Source organism: Gekko japonicus, unplaced genomic scaffold, assembly GCF_001447785.1.
Source record: "Gekko japonicus isolate JY-2015 unplaced genomic scaffold, Gekko_japonicus_V1.1 scaffold1417, whole genome shotgun sequence".
Taxonomy (NCBI): Eukaryota; Metazoa; Chordata; class Lepidosauria; order Squamata; family Gekkonidae; genus Gekko; species Gekko japonicus.
The window spans coordinates 58040-80254 of NW_015163645.1; the positions used below are offsets into that span (position 1 = coordinate 58040).

The following is a 22215-nucleotide window of genomic DNA, read 5'->3' on the forward strand; positions in this document are numbered from 1 at the left end:
GCAAGTGGCAAAAAGTTCATCAATATGTTAATTACTAAATCATTAAACACTTAAAAAACCCCTTTAATTTACATTGATTTTTAGGACTCATAACTGACTTTTCTCTTTAGGTTTAAGCTACTCTAAACAAATGATACACAGGAATGAAGCTTTTTTAAAATGCAGAATTAGTGTTGCCAGGTGTCCTTTATTTCCGGAGGCACCACAAATTTTTAAGGATTGTTCTTTGGTCTAACACAACATACCCCACAAGACATAACAGTTTCCCCTTGTTAAAAACCAAACCAAACCCCCAAATCACATCTCCATCATATGCTACAGAGGAGGCAAGAATCCAAAACGTCAAGTTTTGACATTCTCTGCCAATAATCAGTGCAACTTCATGTTACTACAGAACATTAGAATACTATATAGAACATTAGAATACAGTAATTCATATGCATATATTCAAGTTTACTTATCAAAAGAACAAAATTCTAGGTGGCCGACATTTTATCCTGGTTGTGTCTATAACTCTTGTTCCCCATGCCTTTAGACCAGGTATGTCCAACAGGAAGATCGCGATCTACCAGTAGATCGCGGAGGGGTCAGAGGTAGATCACCAGTGCCACTTGGTCTCCTGGTTTGCTGGACAGGTGTTTGGGTTTTTTTGGATGATTGTTTGGTGCTATTTGACCAATACTTGACCTACATTTAACACAAATAACTCTGAATAAAAGTTAAAGTTATTGAGACAGTTAAAGAAAGTTATAACTCAGTTAAAAATGTTTGCAGTTCTTTCTGGATCTTCGTCTCTCTGTTTTGTTTTTGCTTATTTTGCTTACCAGTAAATGACAGAAGGTGCATTATAAATGGGTGGTGGGTGGTGGTGGAACCCAACTTTAGTGGGTTAAAATCTAATTTGAAACTAATTTGAAACTTTATTTTCATGGTGGTGGACAATGTTCCCTCTAAGTTGTGGAGTTTTGTGTGCAAAAATTCTACTTTGTGAGCGACTGGCATTACAGTTGTGAGCAAGTGATTTGACTATTGCATAAATTAGTTTGCTCTGAAGCCATCCTTCCTGAGCTAAGAAAAAAATGTGTGAGCCGGAGGCTAAAAAATTGTGAGCTAGCTCACACTAACTCAGCTTAGAGGGAACACTGGGTGGATCACCAGCACTTTTGGCCAGAAAAAAACAGATCACATGCCTGCTTTAGACCTATCCGGTAATGGTTCTCTTAGATAAAAATAAATGTAATATTTTGGACAGAAAAGAAATAGATGACTGTCTGACTGTTACACATAAATGTTACACTTCATGGCACAAGCACATAAATTTGAAAGAGACTCAGCTTCGGCTGTGGGACGTGGGCAGAGAGGTCTGTATCTAAGCCTATTCAGAGCGAGGCTCCCTCTAAGCTGTGGAGTCTTGTGAGCAAAAATGCTACTTTGTGAGTTACCGGCATTAAAGTTGTGAGCGAGTGGTTTGGCTCCTGCATAAATTAATTTGCTCTGGAGCCCTCCTTCCTGAGCTAAGACAAAAATGTGTGAGCCGGAGGCTAAAAGACTGCAAGCTAGCTGACGCTAACTCAGCTTAGAGGGAACGCTGATTCAGAGTATGGCTCCTTAACAATTTAGGGAGCACAGATACCACCCTCTACCAGGATTGCCGGGCACCTGCTGGGGTCAGCCCCCACCCCCCAACCACTGCTGATCAACTGGCTAGTGGGGGGGGGGACTAACTGACAGCGGGGGAAGGTTTAGACTGGTATCGCAGTGAAGTCACTGGGGATGCAGTGACATCACTTCCAGTGTGCACTGGAAGTGATGTCATTGTGTCGCTGGCCGCATGAGATGCTCTGGTATTTGGGCAAAAACTCTATTGGAAGAAAAGGCATCTGCCATAGAGTTTTTGCCTCAGTACGAGAGGTGTCCTGTGTCACCACCCCCAATGTCACTTCCGGTGCACGGCCTAGGCCTCCCCTCGCTGCGGGGAGGCTCCCCCCATGCCAATTGCTTACAATAGAGTTTTTGCCGCAATACCAAAGTGTTCTCTGTCACCACCACCAATGTCACTTCCGGTGCACGGCCTAGGCGTCCCCTCGCTGCAGGTAAGCTCCCCCCCTCGCTGCAGGTAAGCTCCCCCCCTCGCTGCAGGTAAGCTCCCCCCCCCCCCCCAACTCCCACGCGGGTCAACCCTCAGCTCCACAGATATGGAAGTAGGACTTCAGTGTCAGCATGCTTGCCGCCCGGACAGATCTGAGCCTTGGCGTGGCTCACTTTTTAAAGAAATTGTGTAGCATCTGACACCACTGTCACTGGTTGCCTGTTAAACAAAAGCACTGCTCCGACGATGGCACTGAGTGGAAGGACACTTCACTGAAATTTCAGGTGAATCCGCATCACCAGGGGGAACAGAGGGCAATCCTGCTGCGAAGACTCCTACGACCCCTGCTAGAGTAGGATGGCTCTGGCCAAAAGACAGAGGTCTGGTGTTTTTCGGTGCACATTCTACCAAGTGCTCATCTTGCACTGAGACATGAAAGTGGGCTGCCATGGACCAAAGTGCGTAGATTGCTCCTTTTGACCTTTGTCTTTGGGGAAGGCCAGGGTGGTTATCATGGCACTTGCTCTAGTCCTTTGGTGTTGCTTAGCTGTTTATTTTCATAAACAGAGCAAGAGTGTGACTCCTCTGAACTGCTCCCAAGTGAAACTTTGTACTTTCAGTCTGATCCACTGGCAGTCTTTGTGTTGGCATGGGAGGGTTTGTGCAGCGGAGAAGGTAGATTTTTGTGTGTGTGTATCTCTATCTACCTACCTACCTACCTACCTACCGTCCTCTATCTATCTATCTATCTATCTATCTATCTATCTATCTATCTATCTATCTATCTATCTATCTATCTATCTATCTATCTATCTATCTATCTATCTATCTATCTATCATCATTGAGGCTACAGACATTTAAGATCCCATCCCCCGGTATCTTACACCACAAAAGTTGGCACATATACCTAAATCAGCAAGTCCGCTAAGCTGGAAAAAATATGGGAATGTTTGAGATTATCTTCATTGCTGGCTACATTGTTCCCACATCAAAAAAAATTTGGGAACAGATACTTAAACAAATCAAAACTATAACAGGAACTGAACTTTTCCCTACCCCAGACCACTTATTTCTTAATAGCTGGAAACCTAGAAATTACCCTTCTTCCCTCTTTGACACCATTTCAATTCTTTTGTTCACTGCTAAAACCGTGATAGCCTCACGCTGGAAAAGTACATTAATCCCAGATTTATAATTATGGCACAAAAAAGCTATGGTACCAATACATTATGGCAACAATAACCGACAAGCTATTCTATCTTGATTCTCAAACTCCCTCATCCAAATTTGTTACAACTTGGTTTTCCATTATGGAATAATTAGTACACCAAGATGGAATCCCCAATGTGATTGATGCTCTATATCTGTGATCTTATCTTAATGAAATTGATGGATCAATATGTTTTAGGTTTATGTCATATGTTCATCTCATTAATGTATGCTGTACTTCTGATGTTATAATCTTCGATTTTGTTTTCTTAATCCGTATTGCGGTTTTGAAAATATACAATTACAAGTAATTTTTTTTTTAAGCACCTGTCCTTCCTGCCCCTCCCCCACCTGCATACTTACAACAGGGAGAGCTGGTTCATCCTCCTAATTAAGGCATTTTTCTTGTTGACCAGCATGAACCATTCTTGCATCATGGCCTCCTCTTCTTCAGTGTTTCTCCCTATTAAAAAAAAAAGCAGGGGAGACATTATTTAGTTGCGATAACACAAGACTTTATACTCTGGCGACAACACGCCGAATATTCAGCTTTCTCTGATCTCAGAAGGTTCGCTAGAGGATGACAAATGAGATAAAGCAAGGTATGGAGAGATACTGTCGGATCGCAGCCCGTATCTGTTAAAAGGCCTCAGTTGGGATACAAAAAGCCAGGGGTGTTTTACCACCTCTGCGGGGGGCGGGAGGGGATTTCAGCACCTTGACCATTACAGTCTCCTACAATCACTGCAACACAACTCTCAGAGTTTGAAACTCCCACCAGAACACTAGGGGCTGAAGGGTCTCCTTCACCATCTCATCCTCACTTCTGCCTGCAGCTGACCTCTGGCCACCCTGACCTCACCCCCTCTGCCCACCCCTCTCTCCTGCCTGAGCAGGAGCCTAAAAAGCTAGAACTCCAAGTCCTCACTTCCTCATTGTTCAGATATCCTGAGTCATTGGCATGCAACGCACCATCCACATGTCCTGGCTCCCTGCAACTGGCATTCATATCTATCTACTGTCTTTTTATCCCATTCATGGGATGGCTTTCATGGGTCTCCTCGCGGGAGAGAGAGTGCTCAGCTCGAGGTCGCCTACTGAGCTTCCTGCCTGCAGCGAAATTCGAATGCAGTTCTTCCCAGTCTTCGGCAATGATTCCTCACCACCTAACCCAAAAATCAGGCCGGTGACTGAAGCACAGATTTTACACACAATTCAAACCACCACCACTGATTTCTGCTGGTGTACGCTAATATTACAATTTGAGAAACACATTAAGGAGAAGATATTAGAAATCTTGAATACTGCCACCATCGTCTTAAATTTCTACTGCACCCATTTAAATTTCTACTGCACACCAACACATTTATCCAGTGACTGGTTCTAATGAAGCAAGATTTAAAGCCCTACAGTGGCTTGGGACTGGGGCATCCGAAGGACCGTCTTCTCCCATATGTTCCTGCCCAGAAACTAAGATCACAGAGAGAGGAGCTCCTGACTGTCCCATTGACCAAGGAAGCTTGTTTGGTGGGTACACAAGAGAGAGCCTTTTCAGTGGCAGCCCCATGGTTATGGAACACCATACCTCAATTTTTAGGAGGCAGCTGAAGACAGTTTTATTTACAACAGCATTGGATTAGTTCTTCTGCCTACCAGAGAGCTAGTTTGGTGTAGTGGTTAGGAGCGCGGACTCTAATCTGGGAGAACCGGGTTTGATTCCCCATTCCTCCACATGCAGCTGCTGGTGTGACCTTGGGTCAGTCACAAGTTCTCTCGGAGCTGTTCTCTCAAGAGCAGTCCTCGAAAGAGCTCTCTCAGGCCCACCTACCTCACAGGGTGTCTGTTGTGGTGAAGGCAATTGTCAGCCGCTCTGAGATTCCTTCGGGTAGTGAAGGGCTGGGTATAACTCCAGTCTCTTCTCTTCTTCTACCAGAAGTTTTAAATGATTGACTTTCATTACTGGTTTTTATGCATTTTATTGTATTTTTTTATTACTTACACTGTAAGATGCCTTCAGGTCTTATAAGATAGGAAGGTGGCTAATAAATGTTCTAGATAAATAAGTTTGTGGAAGTGATTTTTTTTTCATTAGCCTCTCCCCTCCCTCTGTAGTCTGATGTGACTGATGAAACGCCACTGCTGGAGTGAAGGCACCCTTCAGAAAAGGATGTCGTGCGGCACAGGCGACTCAGCGGAAATCCCTTTTCTGTAAAACTAGCTTCTGTTCACAAAATGCTATACCCTTTGCAGAAGAGGGAGGGGAGACTCACCCTTCCTCTAACAAAGAACGCTAGAACAAAGTAAAAGTGGTAGTAGTAATTAAAGAATCATTCGTATGCTGCTTTCTGAGTGTTTGAAGTATTTCACAAGGATGATCTCAGCTACCCGTTTGACAGTCCTACAGAGTACGCCGACATTATTATCCTCACACTGTGGATGGACAGCTGAGGTTGATAAAACAGTGGCTTTCCTTACCTACAATGGTAGTGAATTTAAGTGGGCACTTCCTGTCTCACACATAATCATAGAACTATAGAGTTGGAAAAGACCTCCAGGGTCATCTAGTCCAACCCTCTGCACAGTGCAGGAAATTCACAAATACCTCCCCCCCACACCCCCACTGACCCATGTTACATGCCCAAGAAGATGGCAACCCCCCCCAACCCTCCAGGATCCTTGGCTTGGAGAAAATTGCTTCCTGATCCAAAAGTAGCGATCGTCATTTCCCTGGGCATGTAAGAAAGGGCCATGAGAACTAAGCGTTGATGCAATCCTTCCTGCCCTCCCTTCTCGTGATCTGCCTAAGCTCACAGAATCAGCATTGCTGCAGATGGTCATCTGGCCTCTGCTTAAAAACCTCCGAAGGAGGAGAACCAACCACCTCCCGAGGAAGCCTGTTCCACGGAGGAACTGCTCTGTCAGGAAGTTCTTCCTTATGTTCAACCAAAAACTCTTTCGATTTAATTTCACCCCGTTGGTTCTGGTCCGACCTTCTGGGGCAAAAGAAAACAACTCTGCACACATCCTCTATAATGACAGCCCTTGAAGTACTTGAAGATGGTTATCATATCACCCCTCGGTCGTCTCCTCTCCAGGCTAAACACACGCAGCTCCTTCAACCTTTCCTCATAGGACTTGGTCTCCAGATTCCTCACCACCGTCGTTGCCCTTCTCTGGACACGTTCCAGCTTGTCTATATCCTTCTTAAGTTGTGGTGGTCAAAACTGAACACAGTACTCTAGGTGAGGTCTAACCACAGCAGAGTAAAGCGATACCATCACTTCACGTGATCTATGGACCATACCATGCAGGAAACAGAAATTCAAAACTGAAGGAAAACTGATGTAATCTACCAACAGATGTCTCTTCTGATTGCAGGGTAATGCAAAAGGAAGCTTATCGATACAATCACTTAACCAAAGAGATGTACCACAGGGCTCTTTTTGTAGGAGGACCTCCTTTGCATATTAGGCGACACACCCCAAATGTAGCCAATCCTCCAAGAGCTTATAGTAGCCCCTGTGAGAAGAGCTCTGTAAGCTCTTGGAGGATTGGCTACAGTAGGGGTGTGTCGCCTAATATGCAAAGGAGTTCCTGCTACAAAAAGAGCCCGAACACCACATATATGGAAAGTGGTGGTGATGTCGTTCTCCACTCACAAGACCCAGAAGACAGAATGTGGGCCAGCATCATTCTTGTATAAAATGTGGGGAATATCAACAGTCACACATAAACAATCACAATTCCACATACATTTTTGACAATACCCCCTCAAATGTCTCATATTTCTCTGTTTCTCAGAGATACAGAAGCCAATAATGACAACCACATTAAGATAATTGCCAAGACTCACTTGTGGACTTGGGCATGCACAAAACGGTGAGGGTTGGTGAAGAGTTCGCATGCGAGAGTTGACATTTCTCACCATTGCCACAGGTTATAAAGCTGTCCTTTTGCTACCACATTTGAGGCGGCTTAGAATTCAAAACAATACAGGAGGAAAAAGAAAGGAAACTCAACCTGCGGTCACACACACTAAATCAGGGGTGTCGAACTCATTTGTTATGAGGGCCGGATCTGACATAAATGAGACCTTGTTGGGCCGGGCCATGTGCGTCATTAACATGTAACGCCAGGTAGCGGAGATATAAACTTTATAAAGGACACAAACACAAAGATTTTAACGTAAAATAAAAACATGCTTAAAACATTAACTCTGTAAGCTGCAAACCTACTTTTGATTTGCTGACATTCACCACAGAAATCTCATGCTCAGAGTTCTGAGTCCAGGACCCAGGTTTAAAACATGAAGTGGCTGAGCGATTAAGAGAGCCTGGCGAAGCAAGCTATGATGCAGCAGCAAAACTGGAAGCAGGAGATGCAGTTCCACTGTGGGCCTGATGGAAGCCCTCCGGGGGGGGCCTGATCCGGCCCCCGGGCCAAATGTTTGACACCCCTGCACTAAATAATCCACTTTCAATCCACTTTCAGTGCACTTTCCAGCTGGATTTTACTGTGTGAACGGGCAAAATCCAGTTGGAAAGTGGACTGAAAGTGGACTATTTAGTGTGTGTGACCGCAGCATCAGTTCCCAACCCTTAGATAACATAATGGTGACTTCAGATGATGGTCATGGAAAGGGTGCACCCAAATGGCAACCAATTACCATCAGTGTCCATTGAGGGAGCTTCACTATCTTGATTTTCCCTCTGGTTCGGTCAAGTTGAATGGATACTTTTGGAAACTCTTCTAGATGGGAAGAAGCCCAATGGCCGTTGTCCCCTCTGATGCAGCCAGGCAGGGCTCTTTTTGTAGAAAAAGCCCAGCAGGAACTCATTAGCATAATAGGCCATACCCAACAGCAGAAACTCATTAGCATATTAGGCCACACCCCTGACAGCACAGCTCATTAGCCCATTAGGCCGCACCCCCATGTTACCAAAAGTGTGGTCATCCAGCCACACCCACCTTTTGCTTCTTATTCTGTTTACCTTGTTTGTTGTCAAAACCCAGGGCTTTTTTTGTAGCAGGAACTCCTTTGCATGTTAGGCCGCACACCCCTAATGTAGCCAATCCTAATGAGTTTCTGCTGTTGGGTGTGGCCTATTATGCTAATGAGTTCCTGCTGGGCGTGACCAACTCAGGAGCCAGCTGGAACTCCGTTCCTGTGCGTTCCTGCCCAAAAATAGCCCTGCAGCCAGGTACACACAATGAAGGGGGATGTATTTGTGAATGGGGGGAGGTATTTGTGAATATCCTGCATTGTGCAGGGGGTTGGACAAGATGACCCTGGAGGTCCAACTCTATGATTCTAAACTGCCTTCCTCTGAATCAGACCATCGGATCATCAAAGTCAGTGTTGTCTACTCAGACTGGTTTCTCCAGGGTCTCAAGCTGGGGTATTTCACACCACCTATTACCTGAAGATGCCAGGGACCTTCTGCATGCCAAGCAGATGTTCTGCCACTGAGCCACAGCCTCTCCTTCCTAGGTAGAATGGGTGCTGAGGAAACCAGGTTTGGGAATGGAGGAGCCACAGGTCAAATCAACTGAGCCAGGTGGCTGAAGGAGCTTCAACCTCTCTCCCTTTACTGCTGCCAGGTTCAGTTACCAAATTTCAAACAGTCGCTATAGTATATACTAGATTTCTACAGCAGTAGAAATAAAAGATGCTCAGAGCTGGTGCACGAATTTGTGGTTTGTGGATGTTATTTTTCCTTCCAGGATTAAAATAAATGGAAGTGAAGTTGGCTAATCAAGTTTTATTTGGTAGCAAATATGCCCAAAATTCCTGTTCAGGTTAACTTTCATTTGGTAAAACGTCTAAAAGGACAGATGTTTGGAGTTCTCCCCCTTTGCTATTGACTCATTTTGTGATCTTAGACCAACCTTCCTGTCTTGTATCTCAGCTTCTCGTCAAAAATATGAGCATAGCACTTCCCCTTTCGTGTGAGTCCTGAGAATTAGAGTTGATGATTTCAAAGTGTCCTGAAACTCTCAAGCAAAAAGTAAATTGGTACTAAGCTCATTAGTAAAGTGATACATTTGCAGATTATGGTCATGGAAATACTTCAACAAAAGCTGCAACTAACAAATTGGGAAGAAATTATTTGAGCTTTGCCCCTGAGAACCATATTTTACCCCTTTCCTTTTGTCCACTTTGAATCATTCCTTTAATTTTATGAGCCAGTAATTCAGGACACAGTCACAACAATAAGGGGCGCCCTCTTCACATGAGATCCCCCCAGCTCTATGGCATGTATGAGTCAACAGCCACTCAGTTCTCCAAGGAGTTAAGGGAAAAAGACAATGCTCGAGAAAGAGGGGTAGAAAAAAATCAAGGATGGAGTTGGAAGGACATCTGCCTTATAGTATTGCATGGTAGCAAAAAGGTACCAAGATGGAGTGGGAAAGAGGAATGCATTTTCTTCTGTTTCTGCTGAATGTCATTTTGACAATCTGGACATACCTTGGACCAATAGCATTTATATTGTCCCGATGTAGGGACTGCCGGCCCCCCCACGCCACCATCACGGCCACGCCCAGCTCCCGGAGGACGACCATGGGACTCCCCTCACCTGGGGTGCCGGGGGAATCCAGAGCAAGCTGGCCGAAGAGAGACTGTCGGCGGGCGACACGTTGCCCCCGAAAAGCAGCAGCAGTAGAGCCGCTGGGGGACCGTACACCGGGGGTCCATACGCTCCTGTGGCCTGGTGCGAGAGATTGCCCCAGCGTTCGCGCTCCGCGTCCCAAGTGGGACCACCCAGCTGCATCCTGCCTGAGTCCGGAAGACGTGATGGGGATTGTGGCCCTTCCCAGGGGTTGGCGTCCTCAGCTCTGTAGGGGGGCGGGGCTCGGGATGGGAGGAGGGCAGGGAGAGCACAGGGAACACTGGGACAGGGGTGGAGGAATAAAAGGAAGCAGCACCAAGAGGCCGGGGATGACTACCTGGATTGGAAAAAGGCACGAGGGACAGAGAGAGACGCCGAGAGCCAACCATCCAGAAGGAACGGATCGGTAGGGGTGGCGAAGTAACCCCCCTCCCCGTTCAGGTGTCTGAGGCCTCTGCTGCTTCAAAGTCAGGACACCAAGGTGGTGGAACAAGGGGGGCTAGAGGACGATAGCAGCAGTGAGAGGAGGTCTTCTGGATCTTATGACATTTATATATATAAATTAAAAATTTTGACTTGCTTGGTGCTTGGAGAGTTCCTGTGAATTCCTGAATAGTGAATATGGGAATTCTGAACAAGCAGTAACAATACTGAGGACTGAAGTGAAATTTTGTTCTATGGGCTATGGCCTCAACCCCGTTCACGGCCAAGTCTGTTCTCTCCAAAAATAGTGTGAAGCCCATTAGAACAAACAAGTGGTGAACCTACAAAGACTGGTTGGGGAGGCGAAATCTCAAAAGGATAATAACTCTTCAAGACCTCTCACATGAATGCCACTCTTAATTAAAACACACATGCACACATAAACTAACGACTGAATTATACAATTGGCAAAAATGAAATTAATGTAAGTGTATGTACATCACTCAACAGTTAGCCATAGTTTAGACAAGGAAATGTTTTTCACACCAGCTATCCAAAGTCCATGGCAGAATACCATGTTAAAGTTGCCTCTCTTTCTACCAGGACCTAAAGCCAAGTAACATTACCTATGTCAAGTAATAGAAACAAATCAAGGCAAACTTTCCTTTTTATGTATTATGGGACTAAGATAAATAAATCCAGGAGATAAATGCGAAAACTTCAGCATGTGAAATGTACGCCATCGTGTTAAGGGACTCTAAGACTTTACTGTTTTATAGTTTTTGGTTTTCTTAAATCTGTCTTTTAGGTTAACTTTTTTTGTGTTTGCCTTGGACCATGTGATGACCTAACACTGGTCATGTGATATTGGCTGTGATAGGAACAAATCCCCGGGTAGCGACAAAGGAAGAAAGAGGGGTTTTTTTTTAAAAAAAGCGACAATGGAGAAAAAGCTTGCCATTTGGAAAAAGGCCAATTGTGCCCTGACGAAGGCCTTTTTGATCACTGAAATGACACGAATGTGCCATATTAATAGGGGTTGGGGTTTACTGTCCATCAATTTAAATTTTTTGACCAACAATGTAAAAACGCTTCAGTTGTGCAAAATGAAGATATTTTAAAATTCAAGCCAAGTAGCATTTTTTAAAACCACCATACAATTATTAGACACAATTTGCTTTATATATAAAAAAAGCAAAAACTTACACTGGTTAACTTCTAGATGAAAGATATGTTTCTCTATTCACAGATCGCTCTGCATGTCTAATTTGCAAAATTGGACAAAATCCAAGCAGGGCTGTGTGTTTGTGCACTTATTTTCATTTTAAATCCAGAGTAAGAAGCCTGCGAAGATCATTTTAGCAGATTGTTACAAAATGAGAATATATCCATGGCTCTTTCTGGGGAATGACCAATACGCATGTTATTTAAACAAAGAGTAAATCATGTTTGTGAATATTCTAGCATTCGCATGTAAAACTACTTTCGTGAAAGCAGTGCAAGATAACCTGAGTCTTGAATTTAAAATTGCACTTTTCCTGTTTTTCTTTATAAAAGTCACTTATATTATGCTATTGTTTTCGTTCTTTTTTTTTTTGTACCAGGGACGGGGGAAGAAACCCTTTTATAAAACTAGTAAGTTGGACCATTACAAATTAATCCTGACTTTAATAACTGGTTAAAGACCCCTTCAGCTTTATAAGTAGAAAAAAAATATTAAAAGCCTGTGATCACAGCAAGCTTTTCTCATTTCTCCTCCAACCATTTGTTATTTAATCCAATACTAGTAATCCAATTTGCCCATCAGACTTTTAAAGGGCAGAATGCAACTTCTCCAGCTTAGACACTTTTCAAAGTACAATATATTTTTCAAATGAATGCTGGATGTTTCATTTTTTCCCCCCTTTCTCCCCCAACCGTTCCTAGCTCTAATGTATGAGGGGAGGAGAAAAAAAGAACAAGATGAACATTGTTCGTTCTGATTAAGTAAGAGCTCATTAAAGGGCCGTCAGTGCTGTACTTTGAATATGCATGAAGCTTATAATCAGATCTAGTACCGTCACTAGAGGAGAATACGGTAAGTACAAAGGATTGATTTAATTACTTAGAGTGGGGCTGTAGTGGTTAAGCAGTCTTGTTAGTAGGAAAAAAGCAAAGGAGGTTGTATTCTGGCACGGTTTGGGGGGGGAGAGGCAGTTTTAGCTTCTGCCACAATACCTAATCTCAAGGAAGAAGAAAAAAAGCACTTTACACTGTAGCTTAAAAATGGAAGAAGTCCAAGGTTCCTGGAAAAGGCCTGGAAATTCATCTTATCTCGCTTTTAACCTCACCTGGTTAACTGTCGTACAGAAGGCAGTTTCTCTGGGAGAATAATAACAATCGGGCCATTTCACTGTATGTTCACCTGGACCATTTTGGAGGAGACCCCTAAAAAGACGACTTCCTTTGTCAAAAAAACGACAGTATCTAAAACATATCTGATTCACTTCCCTGCCCCCACCAGACAGTGAGAGGTACCTTTTTAAAAATGAGTAGGGAACATGCACACAGCTTTCATACGGAAATGAAATATAAAACTACTGTATTGTCATTTTAAATACTTCTGTTTGAAAAACGATGTACGCTATTTTATTGACACGTATAGAACTCTGTGATTCCGCTTGGAGGTTTTTTTTGTCATGAGCTTTGGTTTTCATAATAAAGTTGGCTTGGAGCACTATTTTTTTTTTTTGCTCATAAGTGAAGTGCGTTTCCCATCATTGTAACATGGTCAAACTATCTTCCTACTTGTCCTCCGCTTTGAATGGAGCGTCCCTTTCTCATCTTCCCCTGATCTGAGACCCACCATGTACCTCCTTCGTTATTTAGAATCACCGCATTACCTGTTTCAGAATTAAAAGCAATCACAGATTCAACTGAAAAAAACAAGGCAAGAACTTAGTTATGCTCATTACTCTATGCATACAACTCCAAAGGCTTTCAAAAGCATCTGAAACAAATTCAATTTCAAGCCAGTGTGCGGTAAAGAGAATTCTACAGTTTTGTTCACCGGTCCAGGATATGGGGGTTTAATATGCTTTTTAAAAGCTTCATTGCCTTTATCACTTCCAAGCTCCCAAATTATCGCTTTCACTTTGGATATTCATGAAATATCTCTCCACTTTGGAGACTATGAGACAGAAAAGCGACATATAAATATATTTTTTAAAGTCTTCTTTTGTCCATCTGAAGTCCTAAGGGCATATTTATGCTTCAAGCTATGGAAAAAAACAGAATATAGGCATTGCATCTTTGGATGATGCTTTATAATTTCCCCCCTCTTAAATACCAAGGGATTTACTATATGGTTAATTATTTTAACAAAAAGCCGTCTGTTAAATGGTTAAGCGGAATCCAAGTGTCAGCGTCTAAACAAAAGGAAACAGCAATAACCCGAGTGTATGTATACATGTACATGCGTGTGCAGTATATACATGTGTATTGAGAAGATTAAAAGTTACATGTCTTCCATAAAAACGCAAAAAATAAAAAAGGAATGAAAGCATCGTAACAAAATCAATAACAGGAAAGACAGCACATCAATTACTCTTAATGCCTATCAGTCTGCCAGGGGTAAACTAAGCCTGGATCGACCTAGCCTGACTGTACAGAACTATAAAAACACAGGAGGAAGTTCAGGAAGACATTACAACTATTACTTCAAGGAGAAGAAAATCGGGAACGTGCAGAGACACGACTGACTCTACACTTTACGCAGTAGTAAATCTGTCAAGACAAGCCGGGGAATGAGAATAACATTAGAAAAAATCGTATCTTTTAAATCTAAGTGTATTTTAACTGCTTTGCCTAAATGAATCACAACCCATAGCACCTAATAAAAGGGTTCCAATCGGGACCGACATAAAAACCCCCAAACCCCAGCACACTTGGCGTGGCAAGAAATAACAGGTTTAGGGAAACAGCTTTGTTAACGCAGCCTTAAGCGGCGACTGTTTAAACTTTTTATTGGCGCTGTGTATTCTACGCGCGCTGCTGCAACTGCTAGACACGGGCAACTCCACATGTCTAACCCATTTCCCTCGACAGAACTGCAAGAGCTTGTTTAACATGTGGCGCATTCTTTGCCCATTTGAGGGTGTTTATGCAGAGGGTTAAACCAGGAAAGCAAGCAGACGTGAAATAGAGTCTTGCTAACTGGTGGCAAAAAAGATGAATGTCTGCAACGTTGCTAGTTGAGTAGAATGTCAGTATTCACATGTGAACAGGAGCCAAATGACTTTTCTCGGTTTTTAAGTATGCATCCGCCTGCTTTGTGGCCATACCCCAGCGACACCTAGCAATCACCTTGAGGTGATGTGTCCTCTGTTGTATCTCAGAGTTCCTTGACAAGAAAAGACAGCCAGGGACTGTTGGCAGTCACATGTGAATGTCAACATTCACCAAATTTGGAACACCCACAATGAACTATTCATTATTTATGGGAATTTATTCATTATCTGAGCATCTTCATATCACCGGATGCTCTCGTAACAATGTGAAGTTCCACATAACGTTGTAGGACATTGTCTCGAAACAACAGAAAAGGCAAGTCAGAAAGACAAGAACTTTGATACCTCAATTTTTTAAAAAGTGTGCTGTCAAGTTGCAGACGACTCGTGACAACCCCAAGAGATGAGCAGAAGGGGTTGGCTTTTGCCTTCCTCTGCATGGCCGCCCCAGTTTTTCTTGTTTGATTTCCAACCACGCGTTGACAGTGGCCACCCCTGTTTAGTTCCCAAGTTAATACATAAGAACATAAGAGACGCCAATGTTGGATCAGGCCAAAGGCCCATCCAGTCCAACACTCTGTATCACACAGTGGCCAGAAATACCAGGTGCCATCAGGAGGTCCAGCAGTGGGGCCAGGACATTAGAAGCCCTCCCACTGTTGACCCCCCCCAAGCACCAAGATGACACAGCATCACTTGCCCCAGAGTCCCTATCTATACCTTGTGGCTAATAGCCACTGATGGACCTCTGCTCCATATGCTTATCTAATTCCCTTTTGAAGCCGTCCATGCTTGTAGCCGCCACCACCTCCTGTGGCAGTGAATTCCGTGTGTTAATCACTCTTTGGGTGAAGAAGTACTTCCTTTTATCCGTTCTAACCCGACCGCTCAGCAATTTCATGGAGTGCCCACGAGTTCTTGTATTGTGAGAAAGGGAGAAAAGTACCTCTTTCTCTACCTGCTCTTTCCCATGCATAATCTTATAAACCTCAATCATGTCACCCCCTCAGTCGTCGTTTCTCCAAGCTAAAGAGCCCTAAGCGCCTTAACCTTTCCTCATAGGGAAAGTGTTCCAACCCTTTTATCATTCGAGTTGCCCCTTTCTGCACTTTTTCCAAAGCTATAATATCCTTTTTAAGGTGTGGCGACCAGAATTTAGTTCCGATAAGATCGGGCTAGTCTGCCCTATTATGGAATTGTATTTATATATGTAATTGTTGGTTTTCACTGTATGTTTTAAATTGTTTGTAAGCCGCCCTGAGCCACTTCGGCGGTATGGCGGGGCAGAAATTGAATAAATAAATAAATAAATAAATAAATAAATATTAGGACTGCTACAGATTTATTAAAGGATGAAACACACTTCCATAAAGAATATGTTTTTTTAAACGAAACAAACCCGGAATGATTTCTAGTCACTTACGCTCATACAGATCCAAATGGATCGTAAAAGGCCAGTGTCTCACACTGAGGATGAAGTTCTCACATAGAGAGGCAAAGAGAACAACACTTGAAAACAGTCTATGACAGTGGTGGCGAACCTATGGGACGGGTGCCAGAGGTGGCACTCAGTGCCCTCTCTGTGGGCACGTGTGCCATCGCCCCAGCCAGGCCCAGACCATCATTAAAGTGTCGAATTCTCTGCCAAATAATTTTAAGTAAATGAAAGCATTTGGGATTGCTTTCCTTACTTTGTTTGGATCATCTTAAGTTAATGTATGAGCTGTTTTTTCTAAAGTAAAACCTCAGTATTCAGGTTAAACTGCCGTGTTGGCACTTTGCGATCAATAAGTGGGTTTTGGGTCGTAGTTTGGGCACTCGGTCTCTAAAAGGTTCGCCATCACTGGTCTATGAGATCATCAACCAGTCTAAAGAAGATGTTTTGGGAAATGTCTATCTTGAGTTATTATTATTTTAAATGAAGATTTTCATTTAAACGGGAAGGCGCAAAACGCTATGGTCTTCGTTTATACTCTTTATTCCACGCCCATCCCTCAGGTATTAAAATAAGACGGCTATTTCTTGCATGGGCTAAGACAAAGGCAAGGTGGGAAACTGAATGACGAAGATTGGCTATGGATGGGAGATGGAGAGTAAATAAAAAGAAACAGATTCTAGTTGGTATTTATTTATTGATTTATGCTGTCAAGCTGCAGCTGATGTATGGCGACCTCACAGGGGCTTTCAACCGGGGAAGAGATAGAGGTGGTTAGCAGTGTTCCCTCTAAGCTGAGTTAGTGTGAGCTAGCTCATAGTTTTTTAGCCTCTGGCTCACACATTGTTGTCTCTGCTCAGGAAGGATGGCTCCTCTAGAGCAAACTAATTTATGCAGTAGCCAAATGGCTCGCTCACAGCGTTAATGCTAGTAGCTCACAAAGTAGAATTTTTGCTCACAAGACTCCACAGCTTAGAGGGAACATTGGTGGTTAGCCATTGCGTCCCCCCTGTGTAGTGACCCTGGACTACACAGAGGAATGCAATGGCTAACCACCTCTGTTCATCTCTTCCCTGGCTGAAAACCCTGTGGGGTTGCCCTATGTCAGCTGCAGCTTGACACCATAATTAATTAAATAAATAAATACCAATGCAGGCAACAATTCTTCATTTTTTTCCTTAGCGACCACAAGGCTGAGACATCTGTAATACTCAGAATGGCGAAGCCCCGATATTAGATTTTGCAGTGATCCTCCACATGGGCACAACACATTCAGTAGAAGAAGAAGAGATTGGATTTATACCCCGCCCTTCACTACCCAAAGGTGTCTCAGAGTGGCTCACAAACTCCTTTCCCTTCCCCTCCCCACAACAGGCACCCTGTGAGGTAAAAAAAGAAGAAGAGATTGGATTTATACCCCGCCGTTCACTACCCAAAGGAGTCTCAAAGCGGCTTACAATCTCCTTTCCCTCCCCCTCCCCACAACAGAAACCCTGTGAGGTCGGTGGGGCTGAGTGAGCTCTTGACAGAAACTGCTCTTTTTCAAGACAGCTCTTATCAGAACTACGGCTTGCCCAAGGTCATCCAGCCAGGGGCAAGCCGGAGGAGTGGGGAATCAAACCTGGCTCTCCCAGATTAGAGTCCGCGCACTTAACCACTACACCAGACAGTACAGCATGGGTGGTCACCAAAGCCCTCTGCCAATCATGGAAAATGTTCACCAAAGTCATAAACAATCATTTTTTAAAATTTGTTTTCATTGTGTGTGTGTGCCTGTGCCTGGAAGTCACTGTGACCTCTGGCCACTCCTACTGGGGCATGGAGGACGTTCAGAGAAGTGCCCTGATAGCTTGCCTCTGCGTCCCGGCCCTGGTATTCCAAGGAGGTCCCCCATTCAAGTACTTTCCACAGTCGACCCTGCTTAGCTTCCGAGACCTGATGAGATCAGCCTTGCCTGGGCTATCCAGGTCAAGGCGTCAATGATCGTATTTCTTGATCAACTAGATTAGAGACCAACAAGATTTTTGGGCCATGCTCTCTAAAATGATCTTCATGTATCTTAGATTTATTCAAAACAATGAAACATATAAATGACGCCAGTTCCAAATTTTCTGCCAGTTGCATCTATTGGATTTTACACGACCTCCTGTGATCTATGAGACTGACTGAAGTGGAAAGAGGGGAAGGAAGCGCTCTTTTTAACACTGTGTTGTGTTAAGTCATAGCCAACTTACGGCAACCTCTGCAAGGGGCTTTGAAGGCCAGTGAGAAGCAGAGGTGGTCTGCCATGGCCTGCCTCTGCAAAGTCTTCCTTGGTGGTCTCCCATCCAAGTACTGACCAACGCTCCCTCCAAGCTTGTGAGCAGAAATTCTACTTTGTGAGCTACTGGCCTTAAAGTTGTGAGCGAATGGTTTGGCTACTGCCTAAACTAGTTTGCGCTGGAGCCATCCTTCCTGAGCTAAGACAAAAAATGTGTGAGCCGGAGGCTAAAAAACTGTGAGTCAGCTCACACTAACTCAGCTTAGAGGGAACGACTGACCCTGCTCAGCTTCCAATATCTGATGAGATCAGGTTATACCAGGGGTGGCCAAACTTGCTTAACACAATAAATGTCAGCATTACATGAACAGACATTTACAGATACGTTTTTATTGAAAAATATGTAAATCTGCTTTTTCTTAACATTAAATAAGACTGCCCAAAATAAAAAACAAAAGGGGTAAAAATAGATATTGATAATGATATTTTATTTGTGCAATGATATTCAGAACGCATTTAAAGTTAAAAGTTGCTTTCTTTCTCTGCTCCCCCCTGACTCGAGCCTACCGAGGAAGGGGAACACTGGCTGGGGAAGGGAAGACCAATCGGGGAGAATGCCTCCCCTTCGCTTCCCCAGCCGCCCTGCCGGGAGCCGCACGATACGTGTCAGAGAGCCACATGTGGTTTGGCCACCCCTGCGCTGTACTATACTATTCCACATCTCTTTAACATTACAAAAGGTAATGAGTTGAACAAAAGACGTGACGGACTGCATTCTGTGGGCAGATTCACCAGCCCACCCTGCAATTCTTTAGTAAGGACAGCAACGCACAACACACTGACTTTAAGAGAACTCCTTCCAGAGTCAAAGGAGTCGAAGAAAGCACCGAGAAACCTTGGGACAGGGGCTTAGGGTGGCTAAGCCAGTTTGGTGTAGTGGTTAAGTGCGCAGACTCTTATCTGGGAGAACAGGGTTTGATTCCCCACTCCTCCAATTGCACCGGGCTGGATGACCTTGGGCAAGCCGTAGTTCTGATAAGAGGGGTTCTTGAAAAAAGAGCAGTTTCTGTCAAGAGCTCTCTCAGCCCCACCTACCTCACAGGGTGTCTGTTGTGGGGAGGGGAAGGGAAAGGAGTTTGTAAGCCGTGCTGAGACACCTTTGGGTAGTGAAGGGTGGGGTATAAATCCAATCTCCTCCTCCTCCTCCTCCTCCTCTTCTTCTTCTTCTTCTAAAGGGATGGCACGGAGCCATCGGAGAGTGGAACGGACATGGACAAAATATCAGGCCTATTCAGATGTTTGACAGTCAAAGTAATATTTGATCTGGTACATCCACCAGCACAGACAAAACCACCTGTTGGCAGTTTACACAACTGGCAGCCTGAAAAATAGAATCCTACACCTATATACTTGAAGTTGATCTTATCCTGAAGAACCCTGAGGGAACCTCTCACAGCGTGAACAATGTTCTCCCATTGGAATAAGATATTCCTGCAATAGCTGAGCACTCTGACAGGAAACAACAACATAACCAGGGTTGCCAGCCTCCAGGTGGGGGCTGGAGTCCTCCTGGGATTACACCCAGCGTTCCTTCTAAGCTGAGTTAGTGTGAGCCAGCTGACAGTTTTTTAGCCTCCGGCTCACAGATTTTTGTCTTCGCTCAGGAAGGGATGGCTCCAGAGCAAACTAATTTATGCAGCAGCCAAATCGCTTGCTCACAGCTTTAATGCCAGGAGCTCACAAAGTAGAATTTCTGCTCACAAGACTCCACAGCTCAGAGGGCGTATTGGTCCCCAGGTGACAGAGATCAGTTCCCCTGTAGAAAATGGCTGCTTTGGAGGGGTGCGGTCCAATGGCTTTATACCCCTTTGAGCTTTCTCCACCCCACAACCCTGCCATCCCCAGAATCCACCCTTAAAATCTCTACGAATTCCTCAAGCTGGAATCGGCCACTCTAAATGCAGCCGTGTCTCGAACAGCAATTTTTAGAAACCATAAGGGTCCGAAATTGAGAAGTGAGTCATTAGAATGGCATTGGACACTGTTACCTTCGCCATGATTTCAGAAACGTAGGCTGCAAGAGACTGAACCCCTCAGTCTATCGGTAGTACATATTACACAGTCACTGAGCTTACAAGGCATGTAATGCTTCACCTCTGTGGGTTGCTCACAGGTGTGGAATTTTGGTTCAAGACCGGCTGCTTTGTCTCACGTGAAAGCACCATGCTCTCTTGTACCATCTAGGTTCCAGGAGAACTCCAGTGACCGACAGGGCAAAGCATCGTTGGGATGAGACAGAGGTATCTATGCTGCCAGTTCAGAATTGCCAAGGTTGTTTTTGTCAGAGACAGGACATTCACTTAAGACTGCAAGAAAGAAAAAGTATATACATGGCTTTTTTGTTCCGAGCAGGCTGCTGCATAAATTCGTTTTTTCTGGAGCCAGCCTCCCTGAGCAAAGAGGAAAATGTGTGAGCCGGAGGCTAAAAAACTGTGAGCTATCTCACACTAACTCAGCTTAGAGGGGACACTGGTACTGAGTATTGACACATTTTTTTGGGGGGGGGGCTCTCCCAAGTCATGAATGGGGAACTGGTGGAAATCAGTGCAACCTTACATACGAGTTCTGGCCCTTTAATTTAAACCAAAAAAGCACCACGCACACACACACACACATTCCTTTTCATCCGCCTTTCCTTTAATGTTCTGTTAATGAGTCTTTAAGATTCTCTGATAAGAATTTCAAAGTGGCAATGATTTGTGAATGGTGCCGGGGAAACTGGCTCCACGTCAGCCTCGTTAGGATTTTTTTTTTACTATATCAGAAATATTGTCAGCTGCTGGAAAGCACATTGTTCTGCTTTTTGCAACCTAATACACAACCTGGTTAAATGAATGGCCAAGCTATACACTAGGACCTGATGGGGACTCGGGCTGTAGGAATGTAATACACACACAGAGACACACAGACGACCCCCTGAGCCACTTTGCAGGCTCGGAGTTACACGGCTGGAGCTGCAGTTATGGAACCTTGGTATCACCTAAAGTGGCAACCTGATGCACATTTACTTTGGCGTAAGCCCCACCAGGGGGGGGTTTGTAGAAAAAGCCCAGCAGGAACTCATTAGCATAATAGGTCACACCCAACAGCAGAAACTCATTAGCATATTAGGCCACACCCCTGGCAGCACAGCTCATTCACATATTAGGCCACACCCCCATGTTACCAGAAGTGTGCTCATCCAGCCACACCCACCTTTTGCTCCTTATTCTGTTTACCTTGTTTGTTGTCAAAACCCAGGGCTTTTTTTGTAGCAGGAACTCCTTTGCATGTTAGGCCACACACCTCTAATGCAGCCAATCCGAATGAGTTTCTGTTGTTGGGTGTGGCCTATTATGCTAATGAGTTCCTGCTGGGCGTGGCCAACTCAAGAGCCAGCCGGAACTCCGTTCCTGTGCGTTCCTGCCCAAAAATAGCCCTGGGCCCCACCAAACACAACGTTGTGTCTGAGCAAACCTTCAAAAGATTGGGTGGTACTTGGACTTCCGGTAATGGCTGCGCGACAGACGACAGACGACCGATTCTCGGGCAAGCTCCCGGAGTCGGATCGCCCACACGCAGTCCGGGGGGGTCCCGCGTGAGCGGAGATCCTAAGGAGCTCTAGGTATAAGGGCTCCGAACCAGGGGGCGCGTTCGGGAGACTGGGGGAAGCCTCTTACCGGCATGAAAGCTGGGAATTGAGGCTCCTCCGCTCTAAGTCTCTCTTGCCCCAAACGGCCCCGGCTGCGTTGTGCCCCGTGAAGGGGACTAGCAAAGCCACCGGAATATTGGAGTGATGAAGCGATAAAGTTGAAGTTGAAAAACGAGCGTTATGCGGCTAACTGTGAGTTGGAGAGCAATTTTAAAGCGGCGGCGTGAG

At 44.6% G+C, this 22215-nt stretch overlaps 1 protein-coding gene across 3 annotated transcripts in view; it reads right to left on the reverse strand.

The window, feature by feature from the left end:
• Positions 1 to 22215, reverse strand: part of EHBP1 (EH domain binding protein 1) — a 421934-nt gene that overhangs the window by 19319 nt on the left and 380400 nt on the right. For all 3 annotated transcript variants that reach the window (XM_015407634.1, XM_015407633.1, XM_015407632.1), the window contains one exon: positions 3663 to 3762. In XM_015407634.1, coding sequence (XP_015263120.1) covers positions 3663 to 3762 — 100 coding nt within the window. The remainder of the gene's footprint in view (positions 1 to 3662; positions 3763 to 22215) is intronic.